Below are 26922 nucleotides of genomic sequence, written 5' to 3' on the forward strand. Positions count from 1 at the left end.
TTTCCCCGACTCCATGCGGATTTTATCGTACCCACGATGCTTGTGTCCATAACACTTGCCTTCATAACGTTGACCTCCAGAAGAATGTCTGTCCACATATATTTCGCTCATCAACACCTCTGCCTAAGAAATGAACGCCGCTCGTTCATCGCCGAAAGCTGCTGAATGACCTGACGATGGCCGTGAAGGTGCAGACGCCGTCCTAAAGGTTAGCGTTGACAAGTCGAAAACTCTGATGGACCCACCCGCCGCAAATCCGCTGGTATTGCGGGCGTCGCCGGATGAACATCTATAGAAGCATATATACATCTTCTGGATATCCGCTGCAAAAACGAAACGATATTTCTGCCAATTTAGTATAACATGCGACATGTCGTTCTGAAGGGCAGCCCCCAGTCCACAGCGTCGTTAAGGATCTTCCGTTGCTAGTCCTTGCGGAGGCGGTAGAAACGATTCTTTCATTTAACCGGACTGCGGTTCCCTTCCAATGACCGCATGATGCGGTAGTACGCAGGAAGACACATGCCTATCCGTAGAAGTTCGCATCAGTAGACTTTTTTTTTCACTTTCGCCAACTGCTAGCGCTATTTGCTCAAGGGTAAAAAGAATCTCCCTCGACATATTTAACTCCACTGCTCCGAGACTGTTCGATAAACGCCGCCGTTCGACTGCAAGAACCTATTCAGCGCCATCTGGTGCAACCTTCCCGGAACCATAGTTGGATCGATGTAAGTTTGAAGAGAACGAACCGTGCCACGTGACGGCCATCCGATCAACAGGGGTGTGTCTTCTCAAAAAGGCTTCGCAGAGAACCCCCTCCGATTCTAACCTCGCAAAACAGCGAGCAGTGACTCGGTGATCAAGGCACCCGATGACAACACCTGGGTCGCTTCCCTCAGTCCGTCCACCAAACCAGATCGGATCCACCCAAAGTAAAGGCTGTTTTGAGCTATAGGAACACCAGGCAGCTCGATCCTGGTGTCCGGTAAAATGATTGCGCCAACAGTCCCGTCAAAATGAAATGAGTCGTGGGTCGGAGGAAGTCAATTCTTCTTGAAGAAGACTTGCTCCGATCTACTTCCAACGCTCATTTCATCATCCTAGCAAAACCATCTCCGAGGACAGTTTCGTCTACGCTGTTATCGTCTGCAAGTATTTTCTCATCAATTTTTTCCTCCCCAACTATAAAGATCTTCTAAGCATTAATATAAAGTCTCCCGAAAAGATTTTTAATGACAAGTTGTTGGCAGCCGAAAGGGCTTTTACGGAACCCCAACCGTTTCAATCGTTTTTATTAATAATTAGCTGCTGTAGCTTAAATTCAAACAGGATTTTTCCTTTTTTAGAATAATTGAAGAATCAGCGTTGGCAACTAGGAACAAGTTTGTTTTTTTTTAACTTCCATTTTACTGTGCTCTGGGCTGCAGTTTTAGTAGAGAGAACTTTTGCAGTTCGGTCTGGCGACTTATCACCTCGCCGCTCGAGCGAGAGTACAAAGCGAATAAGACGAACTCACAGCCGTAGCGCCAAGTTTTAATATAGTTAAATTGCTCCTTAAAAAGAGTCCTCTTCAAACATGATTGATATCCACAAGCTCTTTGTCAATAGCCTCTTAAAGTTAAACAGGAAATAAATCGCAAATGTAATCATCTGGCCTTGACCAAATGTGGTCTAAAACTGGACACTGTCTTTCCAGCAGAAAGACCCAAAATTATCCGATTTGTTTATTTTCCAATTGATGATTGACATCTAAGTCATCCCTTGCAAATTCTTTATAGAATAGATACAAAGATTCGGCACTATTTCCGATCGTACCTCGGTACAAGATGATCAAGATTGGCGGACAATTTTCCCCACTCGACCTTCCGCGAAACGAATCCACATTTTCCACACCCCTGAATATGGAACATTATCCAAGCCACTATCAAGCCCTCCTAATTTTTGCTGTTCGTTGAATTGATTATCTGCTTTTTCACCACCATATACTTGCTCTTGGGGCTGGGAGCAATGTGATAGTTTGGGATCTGGAAAGGCGACATGGCCTAGCAGTTCACGGCAGCGATAGTTTGCATAAACTTTAGATCCCTTATCCTGTCCAGCATTAGAATAAAAGAAGTGAACACTCTCTCGCACTTTTTGCTGGGCAGTTCACAAGTGACTAAAGAACCATTATGTTGTCAAATGTTGTCATGATTTATCTCAGGCATGTTCCAGAAGATTCTTAGGAATATTTTTCTCCAATTGATTTAAACCTCTTCTTTTATTGTCGGCGTGATTCTCTTGTGCGGAGTTACTTTTGATTTTAATTCAGTTTAATAAAAAAGAATTATTTAATCAATTGTAAATTTTAATTCGGCAGCTAATTAAAATCTCTAAATTACTCCAACATTTTGGTGACCCTGACCATAAGGGAGTCTGGAGCTGAAGCTACTGGATCTGCTGCTGCAAGAGAGAGAGGATGCGGAGACGATCAGAGGTGGGGGTCCAGCATCAGAAAGTCAAGGCTGAGTCAATGGAGAAGGGTTTGCGTGATCGATTCGCCACGCTTCAGGAGGAATTGAAGGGGCAAAGCTATAGCGAAATCGGATGTGAATTATATTGGAAAGGGTGCTGATATTTCACCCACTCCATATAGGCGTGCTCCCGCATTGACCCCGTTGTCGATGCCAACATTCAGCAGTGGCTAGCTATGTCGAGTGGACGGATTTCCACGCCCTGTTTAGGACGCCAGTTGACAGTCATCAGTTTACCAAGGTGGAGCTAAGTGGTTGAAGACTCTAAAAGCGATAGAGATTACTGACGCTAACTATGATGGTTCCCTTGATCTTGTGCGCAACCGTTTTAGTAATCGACGGTTAATATTCCAGGCTCAATCAACAAAGTCCTGCAGCTGAGGGTAGTCGACCCGGGATTCGTTGCAACTCTTCGGGAGTTATCCGGCCGATTCAATGGTGATATGCGGACGAAATTCAAGGATGCCTCCTCATTCAGATTATCTTTCAAAAACTTTACCCTGCTACAATGGGAAATGGGAAGACTCTCTCGCAGGTAGCAGTGCTGACAACCTGCCATCTTGGGAATCTACGGCTCGGTTCTTGAGACTGTGGATTTGGCTTTAGCTCCCCATCTGCCAGTGGATCAGTGGAGCCGACGTAGTCTATTTAATAATGGCCTATGCCTATCCTTTATTTTTTATGTAATTTTTTTTGTAATTAATAACTTTCCTGCCTCTATTATTCTTCTCGAAATGTTTCTCATCTATCTGCCTAGTTTCTCCAGTTGTATAAACGGATTTGTAAATGTAGTCTTTAATAGAAGGGATTGCCTATATCTGTTGTCGATTTCGTAATCAATCCTTTGTTCGATTAATTTGTGTTGAGTTTAGTCTTGTGATTGTAAATATATACATTTTTTTCGTAATGTTTTCATAATTGCTAAAAATCTTCAATTTTCATTTATAGTTTAATGGATCCTTTCTACGGCCGACATTCCGTTGTTACTCTTGTTATTGAGGTCTTTAGGCTCATTAAATATGAGTAGAAGATCGCGTTCCCTGCCATTCAAAGTAAATAAGAAGTCGATATATGAATAATATCAAAGATAACAGATTGGTCTTTCGTGGAAGGCGGAATATGGCACTATGTCGTCTTATCCTTGTCTTAAAATAGACCGGGGAAGGGGAAGGAAGGGGAAGGCGAAAAAGAAGCATTATGTTGCGGTCCTTACCCTTTTCAATGTTATCGTGACACATCGTATGCATTCGGACCTACGCTGATAGCTTAGTGGCATCTAGATGTTGTCATTTGATTGAAAATGTTTGAAAGAAAATTTTTTTTTCAGTTTGGAAACTACAGTTACTGTTATGCGTTTATTTATTTCTAACTGTCTTTTAATAGGCCGATCTAGTAAAGCTCTCTTTTTTTTTTTCCTTTTAAATTTACGAAATTTTTATTCACTATATAAAGGGAGGGATCCCATATCTGTAATAGTTCTTATTATGTGTTAAGCTTACTGCTTGTCCCCTGTGTGTACTGGAAGGTGGAGCGGGGGAGCGATCAGCTGATTGCTCTCGCACTTTGGGACGACGCGTGGGATCGCGAAGTACGAGGCAGGATGAGAGCAGAGGCGGTCGACTTCGACAAGGAGAACACCCCACCGCTTTTTAAAGCTTGGGACGCCGTTACATATGCACATTATATATAAATAAACACTGAATTTTGTGAAGATTTATCTATTAGTGTTTGCATTGCCTAGGAACCCCTCTTGCAATGATCCTTTGTTATTTAAATACAAGGGGACACATGTCTCATGAGGGGGAACCCTGCAATCGCAAACATAATTGAAAATTCCTAATTCTGTGTAAATGGGCGACCGTTAGATCCGCGCAAGTCAGTTCTGCGGAAACGCGAAAAGAGAACGGCAATACATAGGCGACGAACTCTGAGAAGTTTTCTTATCTTCGCTTCTTTTCGGTATTCTTGTGCCCAACGGAATCGCAGCTGCAAAAAAAAGTGTATAAGCTGGCGCTGCAAATTACGGAAAAGAAGGACGGCGATACCTAGGCTCATCAAGGACAGGTTCTTGAATTTCGGAGACGGCACCTTTCTTCGCTTCTTCTTGGGGTGGATACTGGTATTCATAACGGAGTAAGTAAACAGTGTGAGACAAGAATTTACTGAGTTTACCTATTAAATTATTATTTTGGGTGGTGAAATGTGGTTTTTCACTGGTCAACAAGAAAGCTGGATCGGATGCTCCGGAGGATTTGGGCAAACGTGGATTAGAGGCTTGTGCGCCTCCGCCACCGGTGTCTGCGGGCGCCAATGCGGAAGTGCGGCTGAACATTTGTGCCTCAGATGTCATTTCCGGAGTTCTCGGCGCCTGTGTCGATTGGCCACGCTATTATGTTTCCTTCACGAGCCAAATCCACAACAACGCCAATCTGGTAGTGTGCGAAGCTGCCTCTCTCAAAGAGTCGCTTTCCAGGGATCGCGATAGCTGACATCCGTCAGATGCAACTCACGGAAGGGAACTATTCAGTCGGCTTGGGATTGATGATCAAGGAAGTACCAAGAACCTCGCCTCGTTATTCGCACACCACATGAATGCCATCTATGCGTTGCCTAGGCTGCACAAAGGATAACACAGAGTGAATGCTTTGGTCGATGTTAAGCTTCGGTCAATGTTTTTCTGGCTGCATTCCGCCGCTTTCAAGCCTTGGAGACGGGGAATGCACAGCACTGTTTGACTTTTACACTACGTAGCATCGAGGTTGCAAGGAGGATGTCAAGTGTCTGGGCAGCCTCATCACGCTTTGTTGCGCATTTTCCAGTTTTGTTTGTAGCTAATCGCAGACGCGTACGCCGCATCAGTCCGGCCTGAGGCGCCGACTCCTAGTGCACCTGCAAACAGGGAGAACGTATCTCAACAACGCAGGCAGCCAACGACAGGCCAAAACCCCGGCACATCTTACGGATGCTATTCAGCAACGTCATCGGATCTAGTGTTCGAGAATGCCCTTCTAAATCACTGGTCGTATCCCAGTGCGGAACACGGTCAACGGACTGCGCCCTGTCATTACCGCCCTGGTCGATCAAGGATCGAGGCAACCATCGTTTCGGGCAGGTGGTACAGTCCTAGCATCTGTAGCGACCTAGCACCCGAGCATCTATTTTTGGGATGGGTCTTCGGGGCGGTCGTCGTTAAAATCCATAGTAATGTTGGACCTGACTTTTCAGTAGATGTTGATTCCGCCCTATGTCCTCAATTCGGATACTTCCTGTATTCCCGGGTCGCAACATGATGCCTCAGCGTTGAGGCCATATACAGGGTTCCAGCTGGCGGATCCAAACTTCACGATCCGAAGCGAGTCAGTCTCATTTTGGGTATAGATCTATTGGGGCAAATCATTTTGTTGGACACCAAGATCGGGCTGCCTGCGAGCCTATAGCTCAGAGCACTAACTTTAGGTGGATCCTATCTGGTCTGGCGGACGGAGTGAGGGAAGCGACCCAGATAAGCTGTCATGGGGTGCTCTTGGACCCAAGGCATTGCTCAAGCGTTTCTGCGAGATTGAGGCCGTTAAGGATCGAAAATATCGTTTCGCTTTTGCAGCTGATATCATCTGGAAGACGCCCAATACCAGCTGATTTTATGGCGGGCGGCGGAAGGGTCCACCAGCGTTTTCGCCTTGTCAACGCTAACCTTTGGAACGGCGTCTGCACCCTTCACGGCCATCAGGGTCATTCACCATTTGGCGAAGTATGAGCGCCGTTCATATTCCAAGGCGGAAGAGGTGTTGATGAGCGAAATATATGTGGATGATATTCTTTCTGGAGGTCACACGTTGGAGAAGGCAAGTGTTAAGCGGACACAAGTATCGGGTACGATAAAATCCGGGTGTATGGAGTTGGAAATGGTCTAGCAACGACTCCAGACTTTTTGCTCTCAATTCCTACGGAGCATCAGTGCAGCCGGACTCCTTTAAACTGGGATACTACGGATCCTATGAAGGCGTTAGGGATGAATTGTTTCAAATTTCAGGTTAATTTTGAAATTCCAGCTAGGTTCACCAAACGGATGATTTTATCGAGCATAGCTAGGCTGTTCGATTCACTGTGTCTCATCGCACCAGTCATCATTGTGGAAAAGCTGATCTTAAAGGAGGTTACCATCGCATAGAAAGGGCATGCGGATGGCACTCAGTCGGCGGTGGAGTGGAACGACCAGGTTCCTGACGCCCTGGTTGAACGGTGGCGAGCGTTTCGGGACGGGTTGGTGAGGATCGACGATTAAAGCATAGACGGATGGATTCATTATACCCCTGGATGCATAGTGTCAGCTCAGCTTCACGCGTTCTGTGACGGAGAGATGGATGGTTCCAGTACCTCTGCAGTGACAACGGGACCAACTTCGTGGGGCGGACAATATAATGAAAAAGTTCTACGATAAACTTCGAGGAGATTAGTCTTGCACGCACAGTCTAAGTCCTTCGCGGATCAGTTCCTGATACAGCAGTCAATGGTACGTCATTTCTGGAAGGCTTGGAGTCGGGTGCCGCGAGGCTGAAGGACTCCAGCTTGACGAACTCGTCATCATCAAGGACGACCGATTTCCGCCGATTTACGTTGGTCCGGGTTGTTACGCTTAAAACCAAGCAAGTCCGGTTGAAGCGTTCGGTGTCGAAACTTGGTCCGCTGCAAATTCGTTCTTAAGCGCCGTCACTTGCCCCCCTTATTAATAATTACCTTGTTTCTTGCCCACACTTCTTGTTTACTTTTCCGTACTAGATGTTCTACCCCACAACCAGGATGGACCGGACAAGCGAAGGATTCTCATGCTAGGTCTAGCATTGGCGGGCGGCATGTTAAGTTTACTGCTTGTCCCAGTGTGCTGGAAGCTGGAAGCGTGGAGCTTCTATGCGTGGGATCGCGAGAACGAGAGCGGGTAAAACCCCTCTTACAATGACCCTTTGTTAGTCAAATACAAGGGGACACATCTATACATTATGAAATGTTAACTTTAACTTAATGACAGCGGCTTTCTCTTTGTCTTTTTACTGGTGCAATTGGGGAAGTATTAGGACTGCCGGATTAGTCCAGTATGGAGGTATATTTTTTAGGCTGATCCCATTATCCCGAAACTTTGAGGTAGCTCTTTCTGTAAGTAAAAGCTGGACGAATTTTGGGTAGGAAGATTTTTTTTCATGCTACTAAGATCAAATTATTTTTGTGGAACACTTAACTGTTTTGCTTTACACAATAAAGAAAGGTATGTGGGCATGTGGGTATATTCCCCAAGCTAAGAAGAACGAAGTCCAGAATATTTGAAATGAAGTCGACTCGAAATAAATAAATGGGACTACGGAATGTAGGACCGGAGATTAAACGCAAAAAGAGGTTGTAGTAGGGGTGAATGATCTTATAGGCCACGCCAAAGTGCAACTATAAAAATATCAGTCGTAAGCCAGAACGTAAAATAATGGGAAGTGGAAGAGCGAAAGGTATAAAAAGCGATATATTTGCCATGGTTCGGAAGGTGAGACAGAATCATGTTAGTAAAATCGACAAGTAGGCCTGCAGTCGTGGTTGTTTTTTTCCGGAGATGGCGTTTTAATTTACAGCGAAGGCATGTAATGTAAAAAACTACTACTGTCAATTATATAGTTAGGGTATTGATAGCGTCTTACTGAGAAAACGTCGCTCATCGGCACCAGCCGATGCTCTCAGGTAGTAGATCTAAGGATCTCTACATCTCTCTTAGTAGGTCTACGTACTTCTACACATCTCTCACTTTATAGATTTACGGATCTTCACTCATCTCTTAAGTAACAGGTCTACGGACCTCTACACGTCTCTCACTGATTAGATCTACAGTGCTTTACTCATCTCTTAACTAGCAGGTTTACGGTCCATTACACATCTCTCACTTAGTAGATCCATGGATCTCTACTACAGCTCATTATTTAAAGATTGTACTAACTAACGTGGACTGTTTCTGTTAGTTAGTACAATCTTTAAAAAATGAGAACAGCAACTTAGAGTTGATCAATCCTATTTTTAAGTATCTTTACTTTTCTGCAGTTCTGGGCCATGAGATTTCTTAAAATATACATAGATTATGTGTGCAAAAGGTTTCAGGTTTTAACGAACTCAGTGTTGGATGTGTGCAGAATTATAGAACGAGGAAATTTAATAGGTCCTACTATGACTATAACAATGACGCTCAAAATTAATAAGTCTTTATTCTTTTGAAATAAGGAATGTGACAAGTTTAGTTATGTGACCCACAAAGGTTATGAGTTCTCAGTTATAACGAAAGCTCACAGAGCTCTGAAAGGAAAAATATAGATACGGCAATTGTACAAGCAAGATGACGATAAGAGAGAGAGCATACTTTGTATACAAAGGACTAGAAGGGGATGAAGGGGAGTCATACGGACTAATGAATTTCGTAAAGAGTTGTATTCTGGCGAAGCGTTTATTAAGTGCAATTGTGTGCGACACAGCCGACATTAATATTGAATTAATTTTCGTTAAATTCTCATCAAAGTTTTTTTGAAATGTGCTATTATTTAGGAAATTAAAAATGTTTATGATTAGCTTTTATCAAATTGTTCGCGCAAAAGTCAACGATTTTTTGTATCACCGGAAAAATAAAAAAATATTAAATCAGAAAGCTTTTTCCTTGTAAAAACAAGTATAAGAGTATTAAAAAAATTCCAAAAAAATATTTCTGGTACTTTACGATATTTCAAATGGTATAATCCATATATATAATGAGCTCTACGCTTTAAAATAACAAAATATTACCCCACACACTTGAAATCTACTGAACTTCATATATCCCAAGTGTTTTTTAAATTGGCATAAAAATTTGTGTATACAACAACGAATATTATTAAAAGACTTAATGCACGCAGATTTTAAATAATTTCAAATTTCTGTTTTTTAGGTAAAACTTTTTTGACTGGATTTTTTTTTATTATTATATATATAATATATATATAGATATATGCATATCTATAATAATTATATAGTGACGTATTAATTATATAATCATGTAAATACATATCTAAAATATAATTCAGCTTAGGTATAGCTTAAAACAATATTATAGTCAAAAATCTGCATTTTCAAGTATATTTACAATATTTTAATTTGTTGCTTCCATTAGTAACGAGTTGGATGCGATCCGTTAGCATCGTATTCTTGAACTCACTTGAATTGCTTTGCCGATGACGCCCGTTTTCCCTATAAAAGCAATATTTTCAACATGAATTCAAAATAAAAGTCAAAACGTACCGTTCTTGTTTTCTTACTTCTGGATTCCAAAATTATATTATTTGGTACCTGAAAGAGTTTTTCGCCAAGAAAGATTAAGACGTTGGTTAAAAGGCAACACTGTGCAGCCACTTTTACTTGCTCTGCAATGCTGTTTTTATCACTCATGTGTAAATAACGTGGTGGGAAAAAAGATGGAGCAATTATTGTAGATACGTTATGCAAATTCATTTTGTTTATATCTTCTAGACCAATGATGTAGTTTAAAAATCTAAGCAGAGCACGTAATGTGTTCCTATTTTCAGGGGGAAGCATCTGACATATAATTGATAATGCATTTTTTTGATCCATTGTTGGAAGTGTGTGACATTGATACAAGAGTTGTATAAGTTCATTGGTAAATAAAGGTTGGGGAAGTTCCCTCAGCCATCGTTTTAGCAGGGCACCAAGTTCATGAACCGTAGCTGTGCCCAAAAGCAGGGCTACATTTTTAGGTTTTTTATAAAATGTTGATTCTATTTCGTTATAAAGTATTTCAGTCTGCAAATAAACGATATTCATAATAAGTTAAACAATATTTTGTACAACAACATAACCTTTTGCTTATGTCCACCAATTCGTAGTATTCCTTCTTCTCTAGACCCACGTTGTACAAGTTCGGCTATCAAGTTTTCCAAAAATAATGGAACTAATGTAGAATCAGTGCCGGTAACTTGCTGATCCCGTCTTATTAGAGCATTTAAAGATACTCCAAAAAGATTACCCTCTTCTTTGCGACGGCGTTTAAAGGGCTTTCTTTTATCCAAAGACACTTGGTTACGATCAAATATTGTAGCTAATTCTAACCAAAGAATTGTCTTTAATCCTTTAAGTTCAACTTCACTTATATTATTGATATCTGTGTATAGTTTTGAAGATGTGTCACAGTTATCTAATGCTTCGACGCAGTCAAGACTAGAGGTATCTCGACAAATGCTTTCAAAGCTAAGGCCATCATAGGACATAGGGGAAATGCGTAAGCTTTGATTTTTGGTCTGTGACAGACTTAGACTCGTTTTTGTCTTTTGTGAAGCATCTGTACACTCAACACAAGAATCGTCTGATGAAGCATTACTTACACTCTGAGAATCTGTAAATAAAATTTCACGCGCTCTTCTGAAAAGAAATAATTGTGTGAACTATATATATACTCATAAACCAAATTTAAAATACTTACCCAAGTATGCAAAATGGATCTGAGCCGGATCGGTTTCGAGGCAAATGTATAGTCCCAATCCGTGAATAACCAAGCAACTCTACACCATGCGCCGAATGCAACGGTATATCACATCGCACATGCGACCCTCTAAATATATCTGCACAAGTGTAACTTTTAAGCTGCGAGCTGGGTATTCGTCGCAGGTTCTGTTTTAATGTTTCTTTTCTTTGTTCACAACTTTTACTGCCCGTCTCATTAATGCTTTCTACAACTCTAACATAGCTTGAGCTATTAAAAAAAATATTAGCTTAAAAATTGGGGTAATTTTAATTGATCTTACATTGAACAGTTTGCCCAAACATCATCGACTTGTATGGAATCCAGAGAATCTGGTGTGGCACTGCGTGAACGTGTGCCCTCACTCGACTCCTTTAAATATAAAAATAAACTGCTTCAAAATGTTATACACTTTATATGAGAGTTTTTTACAGGCCGTCAAAAGGTTATACGGTCCTGTTTTGATAAAACGGTTGAAAATAGTTCCAATAACCTCTTGATCTTAACTGTAACTTAAAAAATAAAATAAAATATCGTGCACAAACTTTTTACTGTTACTGTTTTACACAATTTTAAAATATTCATTTTGCTAATGGAAATTCCCCAAGCGCCACCTATTGCGGAGAAAGCATGTCCAGTAACTGATAGTGACGTCACTGCCCATGTGAGGCCTTATAACTTAAATTGCTTCATAAATAGCAAAATAATGTTCCGATTTAAAAAATCTTTGTCAAATCGATAGATATTAACAGAAATAAGTTATACAAGGTCAAACGAAGGCATTCATAACATTATTATTGACGCCACAGTGTTTCGCGGTTTGTGGGCGTTAGAGTGGGCGTGGCCGGATGAGAAGTCGTGGGAAGTTGCAGTGGCATCCCTAAAATACTAACTTTCTAGCTCTTTTAGTTCCCGAGATTTTTCCATTTTTGGTTTTTCGGGTTTTGTGGGCGTTAGGGTGGGCGTGGCTAGATGAAAAAAAACAATTCGCATTTGGGGCATCATAAAAACCTACATGCTTAATCTGAACTTTCTATCTCTTATAGTTACCGAGATATCAGGTTTTCTTAAAAATGCGAAAGCCGTCTTTTGAGCTTGGTGGGCGTATGGGTAGGTGTGGCCAGATAGTAGTACCACTAAAAGATGCGCTGGCATCCAAAGTTTATACATACTGAATTTCCACTTTCTAGCTCTAATAGTTCCCGAGATGGCAGGATACTGAAATAAACTTGCGCTTTCCCGGGACCTCAAGAATCTTCATGCTTAATTTCAACTTTGTATCTACTATAGTTCCTGAGATCTCAGCGTTCATACGGACGGACGAACGGGCGGTCGGACGGACAGACGGAGATGGCTCAATCGACTTCGCTATTGATCCTGATCAAGAATATATATACTTTATAGGTCGGAAATGCTTCCTTCTATCTGTTACATACTTTTCAACGAATCTAGTATACCCTTTTAGTCTACGAGTAACGGTATAAAAATATTATTCATTCGTACCAATGCCGTCATGCAGCCGTTGGATCCAAGCACTGGCCTATTCGAAGTGCTACATCGCAACAATGACCAAGTATTTACCTAAGATGCCAACGGCAAAGCAGTGTCTTTTGACAAATTGAATCCCGCCTTCATTCTAGGAAGTGTTGCTTTACTCGACTTCCATACGAAAGTCGTTAAAAAAAGTTTCATCATACGAGAAACGGAGAGTTCACTTCTATTTATCGTGACGTCGTCACTAGGGAGGGAGTACAAAGGCGGTCCAACCAGGATAATTAAGAAACGGTCGGCTGGTACCACTTGTCTTGCCCATGTCAATTGTAATTGTGATTGAAAAATATGAAATATTTGTAATCCCATGCTGGTTACATGTTTAATAGCTGATAATGACGTCTTCAAATCTACGTTTCTTAATAAACCACAAAATAATGTTGTTTAAGAAATTGTCGATAGGTACAGACTAGAGGTGGAGAACCATTGATGTTCACGGACATCGATGTTTTCGATGTTTTTGGCGAAAATAAAAAAAATTTGACTTGATGGAATTTTGAATAAAAGTGTTTCCAGGTTATAAATATTTCTTTTTGAGGATAATATATGTACTTACATATGTCAATATGAAGATTTTCTCCTTATCCGACTGGTATTAAATTTCTGTGGTACTATTTTTAAAAAATTAAGTGCAGTTTTTAGACGTTAGAGTCAACCGAATCTATTTTGTAAAAGCAAGTGAGTCTCTAAATTATTTATTATCAGTAATGAGTTTCGAAATCCCAAACAACTAAATTACCTTGGCTATTGATCTTGATCAATATTTCGAGTATAAAACAAGAGGAGACGATATAGTTGAGTGCCGCGATTATAAGATACCCAATACTGTTTTACACAATTTTAAAATATTCATTTTCCTAGTGGGAATTTCCATAGTGCCACCTATTGTCAGAGCAAGCATGTTGAGTAATTGATAGTGATGTCACAAGCCATGTGAGGCCTTATAACTAAAATTTTTTCATAAATAGCGAAATACTGTTCCGATTTAAAAAACTGTTGGTAAATCGATAGGTATTAATAAAAACAAGAGAAAACGATAAGATACCCGTTGATACCTTCCTAACGCTTCCTTTTACCTGTTACATACTTTTCAACGAATATATTATACCCTTTTCTCAACGAGTAGCGGGTATAAAAACTTGATAAATATCTAATTATACCCTAGTGTTTGAGGAGTTTTAATAAATTAAATTTATTAAAAACTTGGTATTGGGCTCTAACTAATGTTTGATTTAATTTTTAAGGGATCCAAATCAACTTATAAATTGTAAATTGGTAAAATATTTATTAAATAAAATATTTACATTGCATATTTGTTAAATAGTTTAAAACATTTTTCATTCGGCCGGACCAAAAAGCACGATCACGAACACGAAAAAGTGAAAGGACTCAGTATACAGATGATGACCATATATAGGTGATGACGCGCCTAAAAACGAATTGACAAAATAATGATAAGGGAAAGATTGTTTGTCCCAACCAAAAACATAAATAGGTCCGAACCTTCAGTTCTAACAAGTAAAAGGGTAATTCTAGAAAAGATACAAAATGTGAATGCGGAAATATTGAAATAAAGCAAACTTTTCAACAAAAAGGTTTAGCTTTGGAAAATTATAACGTTCTATTCGATCCAATACATCCATTTAATCAGTGATTCTTAGTCAATTACAGAGCGAGCGAACATCTGATCAACAGAGTGGTGATCAGCATCCCTGGCACACCGTTGATGAAACTCAAGTCCATAACAATTAGCCACAACAATGATTGCACGGCAGAATTTTAACGGAAAGAACGAAGGGATATCTGCTTTTAAATTAAAGCATTCGGTTAAAAAGTTTGAGACAACCAGCAAACGATGTGGGCTTTTAAATGAAGAAAATGTTTCTTGACTTTCAAAATCCACGAAAGGAGCGGCTAGAGCAAAGGTAGAGCTACTGCTAATTTCCAGAATCATAGTAATTTATAGAACTTTATAGTAATCTTTGTCTTCATGTCAATTATGTCTTCTTTTTCCGGCAAGCAAGAAACAAATCATCAACGTAGATAAGTATCAGGCAAAGTCAGCCATCTACATTCATCATGTACAAACATGGCTCGTTCTGACAAAGGGATCTTATATCGCATAGGTTCGTTCAACTTTATATGCCACTCTCTTTCTACTTGAAAATATGGTTATGGATATAGTTCAATCGTATTACTTTATGTGGTGATACCACGTCAATGTATCCCTGATGCGGTTTCATATAGAAAACATCGGTTAGCCTTCTATTCAGGTATGTCGTGCATGCATACATTTGGTGCAAGTAAAGATTTAGCACTGCAGTCAAGGCTGCACGTTTCCACTGCTGTCCCTCTTAATGATATACACCAGAGATCGTCAAGGGTGTCTTTTTTCGGCACCCGAATCACACTTATACATTTCGAGTGTTCTTTTCAGCATGAAAAGAGTAACACACCCGAGTGCATAGATCGCTTTGAGTGTTTTGTGTATTTGCTTTTTTGTCACCCACTTAATCCTATGCACATGATTGTATTGCACAGACACCCAAAACACTTATAGCAAATGAAGGGAGTGTCTGAAACACCCATGTTTCGGGATGAGTGATTCGGGTGTCTTCAACTGATCTGAGTGTTTCGGGTGTCACTTCTCACTATCGATGGTCATCTTATTTGCATATTTGGTCGCACGAAAATATTTGCCGGCCTTTTTTTTTGCTCGCACGAATATTTGCCGGAAGCGAACTTTTTTTTTTGGTATCGATAGTATCGATCCGAAACCATCGACAATATCAAATTGCGTCACCATCGATAGTTTTCCAGCTCTATGAAGAAATTCAGAAGAGATTCAGTTTGACCAGGCATAAGTTAAACTAGAGATTAGTTTAGTTTAGTTAGTTTTCCCATCGATAGTTTCTATGAAAAAATTCACAAGAGAATCAGTGTGACCAGGCATAAGTTAAACTAGAGATTGGACTTTTATTCACAGCAACATTGCGATATATCGGTAATTTAACAAAAATTAAAAGCCGGAGGATAGAATGGATGCTTTTAGAAATTTATAGAAGGAAGCCTGCCGGATATGCCTCATAGGGAAATGAGATAGACGCAGAATGGAAAAGCCAATTGACTGCTGACATCATAAAAAGTCCCGTTGATGATCAGATTTTGAATTTAGCTTTAAACATTCCTTCTTTTCACTCGATTCTATTGCACAGTTTTTTGGGTAAACACTGAAAGCAAAAAAAAGAAAATAAGGAGTGAGCGAAACACTCATGTTTCGGAATGAGTGTTTCGGGTGTCTTCAACTGTTTTGGATGAGCAGGTCATTGAGCATTGACCGAATAATTTTACATGAATCGTACATATTTAAGAATTGCCACTTTCCACGAATTTTTATCGGACCACGCCCGAAAAACTTTGGCGTCCATAATATTATAGTGTATATCTTCGTTTGACCTTGTATAACACATTTTTGTCAATATTATCGCTTTATCAAAGATTTTTCAAATCGGAACATTATTTTGCTATTTATGAAAAAATGTAGATTATAAGGCGTCACATTGACAGTGACGTCACTATCAATTACTCAACATGCTTTCTCTGACAATAGGTTGCGCTTTATGAATTTCCACTGAATATTTTAAAATTGTTTAAAACAGTAGCAGTATCTTATAGTCGTGGCACTCGACTATAGCGTTTCTTCTTGTTTTTTAATTATAATTATTATTTACTTAGTACATTATTTTAAATACTAAATGACCGAATGATGGTGGCATCATAAAAAGTCCCGTTGATGATCACCTTTTGCATTTAGCATTTAACATTCCTGACAATCAATATTTTAAGCTATTTTTTGATAATGATAGCATTAAAGTAAGAAGGTATCTTAGCAGATGGCACAATTCACAATAAGCGCCTAAAATATGACAATCTTCTTAATGACAGTTTTCTGCTATTGCCATAACTTGTTAAAGCTCCGAGCAGAGCTCGTCATAGTGAGAGCGATAGCAATAGCAAAACTATATACTACTGGAGTATCTTAGCTTTTCCAACGCTGTTTACGAGTGTTTATATAAAAATAAACATACATAAGTTAAGATAAGCTATCAAATCTATGAATAATTTTACACATTTATTATACTTACATCAAAATCCCGAAATACATCTCTAATATCAGGCTTCCGTTTTGGTCGAGTTTTCGAGCGTCCCTGAATTGTTTGATTTAAAGCCTTTACCCTTTGAACAATAGCTTCAGCATAAGGTTTTGATAAAGTCGTAAGTATTGGCTCCAGCTCAGTATATCGAATCTCCAAACCCTAAAAAAATGAATTGAATTATTGTAATTAATCAGAAAACCATATTAGAAAAAGCACACTTCATATTTATGAAAATGTCAATGTTAATTTTTGCATAATATTCATTATTAAGCTTTAACAACTTTAACATTCAAACTTCTTGCCTTTTTTTAGTGTCAGAGTAAACTAACTCGCATAACGCACTTATTACCAGAATTTTCAAGCTAAATGTTAAATGCATGCTAAGTTTTAATAATTTTTAAAAATATATACTACGAATTATGGCTATAAAAATAGCTTTATTTATAAGAATATAATCTAAAATTGAACACAGGGACAAAGGTTATCTTATAGTAGGCACTCCCCTAAAGCAATTTTTCTTGTTTTAAATCCAACTGGTATAAAATTCATATTTATGATGCGGGCTGTATTCCAGTTCTTATGTAATCGAATAATTATTAGATTCATTCAAAAACAAACAGAAAAAACAAGAGGAAACGCTATAGTTGAGTGCCGCGACTATAAGATACCCGTTACTGTTTTACAAAATTTTAAAATATTATTTTGCTAGTGGAAATTCACGAGGCGCCACCCATTGTCAGAGGAAGCATGTTGAGTATGCTTATAGTGACGTCACTGCCCGTGTGAGGCCTTATAACCTTAATTTCTTTATAAATAGCGAAATAATGTTCCGATTTAAAAAATCTTCGGTAAATCGATAGATATTAACAGAAATAAGTTATACAAGGTCAAAAGAAGACATTCATAATAATATTATAGACGCTACAGTTTTCCTCGGTTTGTGGGCGTTAGAGAGGGCGTGGCCGGATGAAACCTCGTGGCAAGTTGCAGTGGCATCTCTTAAATACGTGTTCCTAAGCAAAATCTTGCAGCTCTTGTATTTTTTGAGATTTTTGCATTTTTGGTTTTTCGGGTTTTGTGGGCGTTAGAGTGGGCGTGGCTTGATCGGAAAAAAACAATTCGCAGTGGGAGCATCATAAAAACCTTCTATCTCTTACAGTTACCGAGATATCAGCTTTTCTAGAAAATCCGAAAACCGTCTTTTGAGCCTTGTGGGCGTATGGGTGGGGTGTAGCCGGATAGTAGTACCATTTTAAGATGCACTGGCATCTTCAGATTATACTTTCTGAATTTCAACTTTTGCTAACGGAAAAAGCATGTCTACTAACTAATGTTGACGTCACTGCACATGTGAGGCCTTATAACCTACACTTTCAATAAATCGCAAAATAATGTTCCGATTTTAAAAATCTTCGGTAAATCAATTGATTTTAATTAAAAAAATAATAAAATAACAAACGAAGACATACATACATTTGGATATGGAAGCAAAAGTATTCCGAGGTTTGTGGGCATTAGAGTGGGCGGCCGGATAATAGTACCACCTTGCGCTGACATTTTAAAATTAAACATGCTAATCCCAACTTTTTAAATCTCAGAGTGGAGACTTTGGGGATAGCCGGATGCAGGCATAAGCTTGCGCTCCTTGTATCTTATAGTTTCTGAGATCTCTGCGTTCATACAGAGACGGACAGACGGACGGACGAACATGGCTTAACGACTTGGCTATTTATCCTGGTCAAGATTATATATACATTTCAATCCCTAAACGAGAAAGATTTTAATTTTATAACTTATTGTAACAATTTGTCTATAGTCTAATGCAAGTTTACCTGCAAAAGGGCAACAAAAGGGGGAAATTAAAAAACAGTTTTTACATAAATCATTTGAAACACGTAGAAGTCATAGTGTTATAATGGGATCTTTTTGGGATAATGAACTCTCCAGATAGGTAGAAAAATAGTTGCAAAATTAAGATATCTGTAAAATCTGAAACGCTTCGTTTTACCTATTACTTTTCAATAATTATAATATACCCTTTCGTCCTGTTCGTGAGCAAATTGCAACTTCGAATACCGAAGCGTAAAAGCGCATCTCTAATATACACAAATTTCCATCTTGTTGACGATGCCGTTGCATTGGCATACATACTTTTAAGTAAGGAATTCAATTGCATAGCTCTTCACGAGGACGTTGAAGGTTATGTATATCCGGAGATAGACAACAAAATCTATGAATCAAAAATACTTAAGGTCAAACACGATTCTCAAGAAAAAGAGGTGCTCCACCACCTGGGTATATCTTCTGGACATGACATTCCAGAAGACGCAATTCTCAGCTTGCTACAATAAAACCAAGAGCTCTTCAAGCGCTTCGCAACAAATCAGGGCAACACAAAAACCAGTTCCAAGCTGGTGTGGCGTAACAGCGGCGGATTTAAATTCTGTATCTGGTACGGCGATTCCAAAAGCTGATAAAGCTACTAACTTGGTGCGAGACCTGGCTATCTAGGATACGGCGTACACCACTGTGTGGGAACGGCTGAAGGAAAGATAAAATCGTCCACAGCGCATAGTAAACTCATTTTTGGAGCAGTTATGAGCTTACCAGCAACAAAAAAAACAGATGCATACATATTACGCAAGGTGTCGGACATAATGAAATGGTTCAAGGTCTGGATGCTGTGAACCAAACTGCACGCGATTGTTGGATAATCTAACTAACATTGGAGAAACTTGACGCTGACGCACTTATGAAGGTGAATTTAACGCAGCACGGACACGGATCTCCCCCACGCCTCGAGGAGTTCTTATAGTTTCTCAGATTCTCAATGCCAGGAACTGGAGCTAAGCAAACGGGAGCTTCTAATGATGGCAAGACAACAACACAAGTCGAAAACCTAAAAGAATTATCAATGGTCGCAATTGAAGGCGGTAGCTAAAACATATATAGGTCTACAGAACAAAGGGCGATCTTTTGCAAAGGAAAATCTTTGTAACTATAACTATTTGCAATCTGTCATGGGATCAATATGTGCAAATATAATACATTCGAATGTAAACATTGCAAAGGAAATCCTCACTCTCTTCATGTGCAAGAAAGTCTACATGCCATTGAGACTTTTGCCCCAAGTGGTAGAGCCAGACACTAACGCAACATATTTCGAAACTTCAGTGACTCTCAGCCATTTCGGCCCAAGTCACTGCAAATTCTTCAGAGGAAACGATAAATGGAGATTCATAACTGGGTCGTGTTTTATATACACCAGTTTAGAACTCTCTTATGTATCCTTGAGACATTGGCACATTCCGCATCAAACATCTTGATAACTAGAATATCTTCAGTAAAAAGCAGACATTGATGAGGATCGCTGCATGGCTTCACATCAAGTCTCGCATTTTTAGCCGGGACTGAGCTTGTCCAAGCCCACGTTCTTTTGGCAAGATCATTATTCTCTGAAAGGTAACATATCGACTCATCGGCATCTCGATGTATTCACGAATTCAAGGTATTGGAACTGGCGTGTACAATTCAACACAAACGCACTTATTTTGGGAAGACAAAAAGGCGGCCCCTCTGGCACCCGGCGTGGTCCAGAAATCTCGACAAAGGTACAAACTTCATTGAGCTAAACGATCGATCGATGACTCGTGCACTGGCCAGTCATGACAAATGATAGAATTCAATGGATATCATTCTCCGAGACCCCCTCTCTGGGGAGGGAAGTGGGAGTCAGCAGTTAGCTGTGTAAAACGGCATCTTGGTATATTCATTGAAACTCAACGCTCACCTTTTGAAGAGATGAGATCAGCGCAGTAATCAAATCGCGTCCCTTATTCTACACATCGTATATCGGAACCGCACTATCTGTCACATACCTACATATTGGTCGATTATGTTTTTTAGTTAAGGGAGTCGAGTACACCACTAGGATCTTGGCATTTGCACGAATTGTTGGAGAGACCTATCCAGTAAATAACGATATTGGTTACGAGCCTTCAAAATGAGGACGCCAACAGGAAAGTGCCCAGACTCATCACGAAGGTTGCAGTATTGGCTCGTTCAGAAACTGTGTTTTTTACGGGGGTCCGGATTTTCGTAAACGGTTTACAATTTCGACTATCTAAGCGTAAATGCGCATCCTCTAATATACCCAATTTTCCATCTTGTTGGCAATGCCGTTGCATTGGCATAAAACACACACTTCAGTACTCAATAGACTTTGTAACAGAAAAGAAAAGTCATTAAATCTCGTTGTATTTATCCAAGACCACTCATCTTTTCTAACCAATTTTAACCTGCAATAATTTATTAGACAACATGCTTGCTTTTTCAAAAGGTTTTGTTATTCTGCTGATATCCGGCGGAAAACCAACCATTCTGCTTCCATTTCCCCATCTAAAAAAAAAAAATTAAAATTCATATATCCAAAATGCTAATAGTACTAACCTTCGTAAGAAACTTGGTTCGTTATTTTGTGAACTATTTTGCAGTAAATATTCTCTTAGAAATTCGGAATATTCCTGACCAGATGAGTTTGCTGTTATTAGCGTTGCTTTTCATTCTAGCTTCATATAGATATTATAAAAGTTTGTGGAAATCATATGGCACAAATCTTTTTTTTTATTTGCAATGGCCAAGTTTATCATTCACACTAGAATAAATGTATGGAAATATGGTTAAAATATGCAGTTATAGATTAATTTTTATTTCTCAGGTTTTTTTATCGATCTTATCTCACCATTTCCAGTTTCTTTCTTAGAAATAACACTTAAATTTAACACCAACATTACAGGGTACGAATAACAAGCCTAAAACACCCAAGGAGCAACAGTATTACTATCAATGATATCTGGGTACTTCTCAGGGCACTTAATATGATTAGAACGATTAAAATTAAAGGAACCGCACCCAGTATAAAAACATTCCGAACAAGATTTGCTGTAATTTAAAGACTAGATTCTCTATAATACAGGTTATATGTACAAAATCATTTGTAATGCTTTACTAGAACATATAGGAAAGAACTCTTCAACTCTATCAAGTTTTATGCTACACAAAATACCCCATGCAAATGTTGAACATATTGATAAAAATTATTTTGTGTCAATAAGCGACTTTAAATCAAGAGAATGAAGTAATTTTAAATATATTGAAAGAAAAGGATTCTCGCATTTGGTAGGCAATTTCTAGAATTCATAATATAAACCAAGGTATCTTTCCCGTCTGTAATTACACATAATAAATATTATCTATTGGAACTTAATTTTAACACACAAAAATACATACGTTCGATCTCTGATATTTCTGAGATCTCATCGATTTTAGTTTTTCCTAATTAGTTGGGCGCTGACGCAACGCCGAAATAAACTTGCGCTACGCATGCATCTCAAAATCTGCATGTTTAGTCTCTACATTGTATCTCTTACAGTTCCTGTTATCTCAGCGTTCATTCGGACATTGCTTTATCGAATATACATGCTGAATAGGGTAGAACACGACTCCTTCTACCTGTTATATACTCTTCAACAAATACATATACCATTTTACTTTTACGAGAAACGGCTTTAATATCATCATTAATTTAATTCATCATTATTTCATTAGAGGCGGCACAAATCTTAGCCAATCACAAAAAGATTATCACTGAGTTTAGTGGAGTGTCCTGCTAAAATTGTTGTTTGTACTTCAAAGTAGAATACCGCTAGATGGCCAATGATAGAAAAAAATTGTCTGCTAGCCTAATGCAAGTTTCGCTGCAAAGGTCAATAAAAGTGGTCAATTACAAAATTGAACAACACCATTTACTTAGATCAGATGGGAGACGTCGAAGTCATAGCGCCATTATGGGGATAATGGACGCTGCAGATAGGTAGAATATAGTTGTGAAATTAGGAATTGAGCTAATGGATTATGGATTAAAGTGATAAAAAAGTTGGTTGCTATTGTCCTAAGATGATAAAAAATGTGAAAAATAAGCCATTTTCAAAAGCTTACAGAGGGAGCCACATGCTCAGCAATAAGGCACTAGTGAAAGAGCTAAGAAGAGCTAAGAGCTTAACATACGTGTTATAGAGAGATGCCACTTTGCGAAACAGTAACAGTATCCAACGTATACTGGCAGCTATAAAATAAAACTAAACTTTTGATTTTTTTTGTTTATTTTTTTAATAAATTGTTAAAGAATATTAAATATATTATTAGCACCAAATGTTTAGTACATGTTATATATTGCCTTGTGAGTTAAGGACTGATGAGACTATTTGAAAGCTGAATGTTATTAATTACAGTGTTGTAATCGACTTATGGCAATACTTAATCATGAAGCTCCAACAAGCCGCTGCAAAGCACTTTATATGAAATACATTTGACTTTAATCGATGGCACGTAAAACTATCGGCAAATCGTGAGACGATCTGAACATACTCATACGATGGTAAGCTAATGGTGATTTTAATACATATCAGAATAGTCACCTATATAGAAATGTATCCAAGATCTCAATAGATCGGGGTTCACAACCATTTTTGATATAATTTGAAATTAATATGAAGGTTTCCATTATCGTTATTGATTTCTTATATCAAAATGAAAAAGAAAAATCCATGCCATTGATGAAACTATTTCAACAGAATAGAAGTAACTGAACAGTGTACAGTGTATATCATAAGTTCATTCACAAGAAATTGAATATAATTTGAAGGGATTATAGTTTTCTTAATAAACCACCATAAACCACTTTTTTAAAACAATATCTTAATCCATAGCAAGTTGGTAGCCAATAGGGGACAAATATACGGAGAAATCAGTTTTGCTCAAAATATCTTTCATAAGACGTATGATAGTGCCAAAAATAAAAAAAAAAAAGGGGAAACGCTATAGTCCAGTGCCGCGACTATAAGATACCCGTTACTGTTTTACACATTTTTAAAATATTCATTTTGTAGTGGAAATTCACAGGGCCCCCCTATTGTCGAGAAAGTATGTTGGGTAACTGATAGTGACATCACTGCCCATGAGGCCTTATAACCTAAATTGCTTCATAAATAGCAAAAAAATGTTCCGATTTAAAAATCTTTGTCAAATCGATAGATATTAACAGTAATAAGTTATAATCAAGGTCAAACGAAGGCATTTATAGTAATATTATAGACGCCACAGTTTTCCGCTTGCTGAACCTTGGAGTGGCAAATTATTTTTGTGAAAACCTTATTTAGCCTTGTGTGCGTATGAGTGGTGTGGCCGGATAATAGTACCACTATAAGATCCGCTGCCATATAAATTTCAATTTTCTAGCTCTAATAGTTCCTGAGATTTCACAGCGATTTTAGCTTTTTGCGATTTGTAGGCGTTGAGTGTAGCCGTATGGACTCATATTCATGCTTAATATCAATCTTGTATCTCTTATAGTTCCTGAGATCTCAACGTTCATATGAACAGACGGGACGGACAGACGGACATGACTCAATCGTCTTCGTTATTGATACTAATCAAAAATATATATACTTTACAAAGGGTCGGAAACGCTTCCTTCCTACCTGTCACATAGTTTTTAACGAATCTAATATACCCTTTTACTCTACGAGTAACGGGGTATAAAAATTGAAGAAAAGCTAAATGCGGCTATAAGATACTCGTTACTGTCTTACACAATTTTGAAATATTATTTTTTGTTTTTGTCTGTATAGACGACGAACGCCGTTAATTTCAAATAGGTGGTTTACGAGACTTAAGTTACAGAATACATACTTTCAATTTTCGGATTATTTTGTTACAAATTGCAAGTTTACATCTTATCTCAATATATAAAAAATCTTAAATGCAGTTTAATAAAACACAATTCTTATTTTTTTAATGAAACTTACAAATTTTATATAGAAGAGAACAAAAATAAAGTATTGATCTATTAGAATTAATCTAAAAACAAAAGAGGCCATACAAAAGGACTAACATTTTTAATTTTAAAATTAAAAAATATATGTAAGATGTACGATATGCATACATACTGGCTTTCATTGGTTAAATATTAATATGTTAGTGTTTTTAAAAAATGGTCTTAATTTGTTGCATAGTTTTTTGAATGTACACTTCTGAATTTTATTGAAATACAATTCTTATTTTTTTTCAATGAAAAAACAATTTTTATATAGAAAAGAACAAAATAAAACAAGAGTTTATGAGCATTTTCATTTAATCAAATTTTCCATAGATATCGAGCACGGAATGGGCAAGAAAACTAGGGTGGAAGTTCGGAAACCATTTGTTTATGAACCATGTTCAAAGGAGCACATTAATCAACCATTCCTCTTGCTAATGAGTCCAGTGTGGGGGTTAAAGCTTTTCGGTTCAAAGAGACCAAGATAAGTTAAGCGGCAGGGCAACATTCACTTTGGTGGGTCTTTTAGGAATTGAGTAACCTAATAATTATTCATGGCCTAATTCAGGGGTGTTCAAATTCGTCTTACGAAAAAGGAGCAAATATTTAGTGACTTTTTGTGTTGGATTGTAGCTGTGCTTTGAGAGAAAGATAAATTGTTTTTTTGCTAACGAATTCGCTTATTGTACTCAAAACCGAAAATGCGAAATAAACACAAAATGAAAACACAAGTTATAAGGAAAAACGAACGATTTTTCAATTGAATATCTATTGGACTTATTCCTTAAACAAAAAAGACTATACAAATTACGACTACAATTTTTAATTTTAAAATTAAAATATAAATGTGTGTATGTAATAGATAAATGTACCTTAAGCAATTACATTTTAATTTTATATTCTGTTTCCTTTTGTAAATTAAAAAATAGTTTTCGTTGATTAAACATTCTAGTGAAATGATTTAAAAAAATTGTCTTTATACATATGATTAATTATCGTGCACAGTGCCTGCATTAATTTTAAAATTAAAATACAAATGTGTGTATGTAATAGATAAATGTACCTTAAGCAATTACATTGTAATTTTTATATTCTGTTTCCTTTTTGTAAATTGAAAAATAGTTTTCGTTGATTAAACATGTTAGTGAAATGATTTAAAAAAAAATTGTATTTATATGTACATATGTTTAATTATCGTGCACAGTGCCTGCATGACCACTTCTGAATTGAGCGAAATAAGCTACAGATCACTGTCTACTCTTTTAGCACATATGTATGTATGTACACATATGTACGTATGTATGTATATGACATACATATGAGTCATTCAAAACTAATTAATACATTGTAAACACAATTAATCTTCTAAGCCACTAACTGAAATATGTAAATTATAAGATAATAGCAAAATTAAATAAAGTCATATATGTATATAAAACTATCCGCAAAGAGAACTCGAAATCAACTGAGTTTGGATATGCTAACGTCATATTTTTGGAAGTATTGGTTGTGTGCACATGTATACATGTATGCACATGCATGTGTATGAATTTATATGTTTGTATACAACTGAACGTTTTTTTATATTGAACTGACTTACTGAAGCGAATGATTAGATGCTTATGTAGGTACTTATACTTTACACTGTACATATGTATATCAAAATGTCGGCCTTACGGAAATATACGAAGAAACATATTCGAAGGCCCACAAAGCTAGAGAAAAGCAAACAAAACGGGTGTGTTAGAAGAATCTGGTTTTCTTTAAGTTTATCCGCCTTCACTTCAACCTTACAAAAATTTCAAAGTAAATTTAATGTTATCGAGGAGTTTGAGTGTAATGTTTGCGTAGAGTTAAAAATATTTAACACCTTTTTCATAGAAAACTTGTACATACAGTGGCTCACAGCTTATTTCGTGCTGTTACCTAAAAAAGTTCCAGTGTCCTACTAAACTAAAAAAGATATCAGATAAATTTAAGGGGAACATTAACATGTTTATTGAACGAACGCAATTTTCTTAATTATAAAAACAAAAGAATTATTTAATAAAAACTAAATGTACAGGCTTTTCCCATGACGCAGCTTATTCTTTGCAGATTATACTAAACTTATTATTTGTTATTTAACGGCAAACATTTTTTATGTCCGCCTTTCTGCTTCGGGACAGCTTTGATCGTTTATTGTTCGAAATCTTCCTCTTCCATACAGCCAATATCTCCCACACATTTTCGATCACATTTAACGACATGGGGGCAGTTCCAGATAACCCAAGTCTTCAAAATACTGCCTGCTGAATGCTT

The 26922-nt window shown here is 37.8% G+C and overlaps 2 protein-coding genes across 8 annotated transcripts; both read right to left on the minus strand.

The window, feature by feature from the left end:
* Positions 1-9720: 9720 nt before the first annotated feature.
* On the minus strand, positions 9721-11345 carry LOC121529913 (rho GTPase-activating protein conundrum-like; the record flags this gene model as incomplete). The annotated part of the gene is made up of 5 exons (XM_041818021.1): positions 11341-11345; positions 10999-11268; positions 10379-10934; positions 9821-10322; positions 9721-9752 (listed from the first exon to the last, which is right to left on the minus strand). Coding segments are annotated over exons 1-5 (1365 nt in total), but the record flags the coding sequence as incomplete, so codon positions are not given.
* LOC121529903 (rho GTPase-activating protein conundrum-like) lies at positions 11327-26387 on the minus strand. 7 transcript variants are annotated; one of them, XM_041817982.1, is made up of 3 exons: positions 26265-26387; positions 16734-16904; positions 11327-11428 (listed from the first exon to the last, which is right to left on the minus strand). In XM_041817982.1, the coding sequence occupies exons 1-3, from the start codon at positions 26271-26273 to the stop codon at positions 11399-11401; spliced, it is 210 nt and encodes a 69-aa protein (XP_041673916.1). In that variant the 5' UTR covers positions 26274-26387; the 3' UTR covers positions 11327-11398. The 7 variants fall into 7 exon arrangements, 4 of the variants coding, with proteins under 4 accessions (XP_041673916.1, XP_041673918.1, XP_041673905.1 ...); XM_041817984.1 differs by lacking the exon at positions 11327-11428 and adding an exon at positions 13078-13199; XM_041817971.1 differs by lacking the exon at positions 11327-11428 and adding an exon at positions 15727-15818.
* Positions 26388-26922: the final 535 nt, after the last annotated feature.

The sequence above is a fragment of the Drosophila eugracilis genome, unplaced genomic scaffold, assembly GCF_018153835.1.
Source record: "Drosophila eugracilis isolate 14026-0451.02 unplaced genomic scaffold, ASM1815383v1 contig_1078, whole genome shotgun sequence".
Lineage (NCBI taxonomy): Eukaryota > Metazoa > Arthropoda > Insecta > Diptera > Drosophilidae > Drosophila > Drosophila eugracilis.

Coding starts and splice junctions, on each gene's coding strand:
- LOC121529903 (XM_041817971.1), bottom strand. Junction 15,819..16,733: donor ATGTATTTCGGGATTTTGAT/GTAAGTATAATA, acceptor TTTTGCTTTCAG/TGTTTACCCAAAAAACTGTG.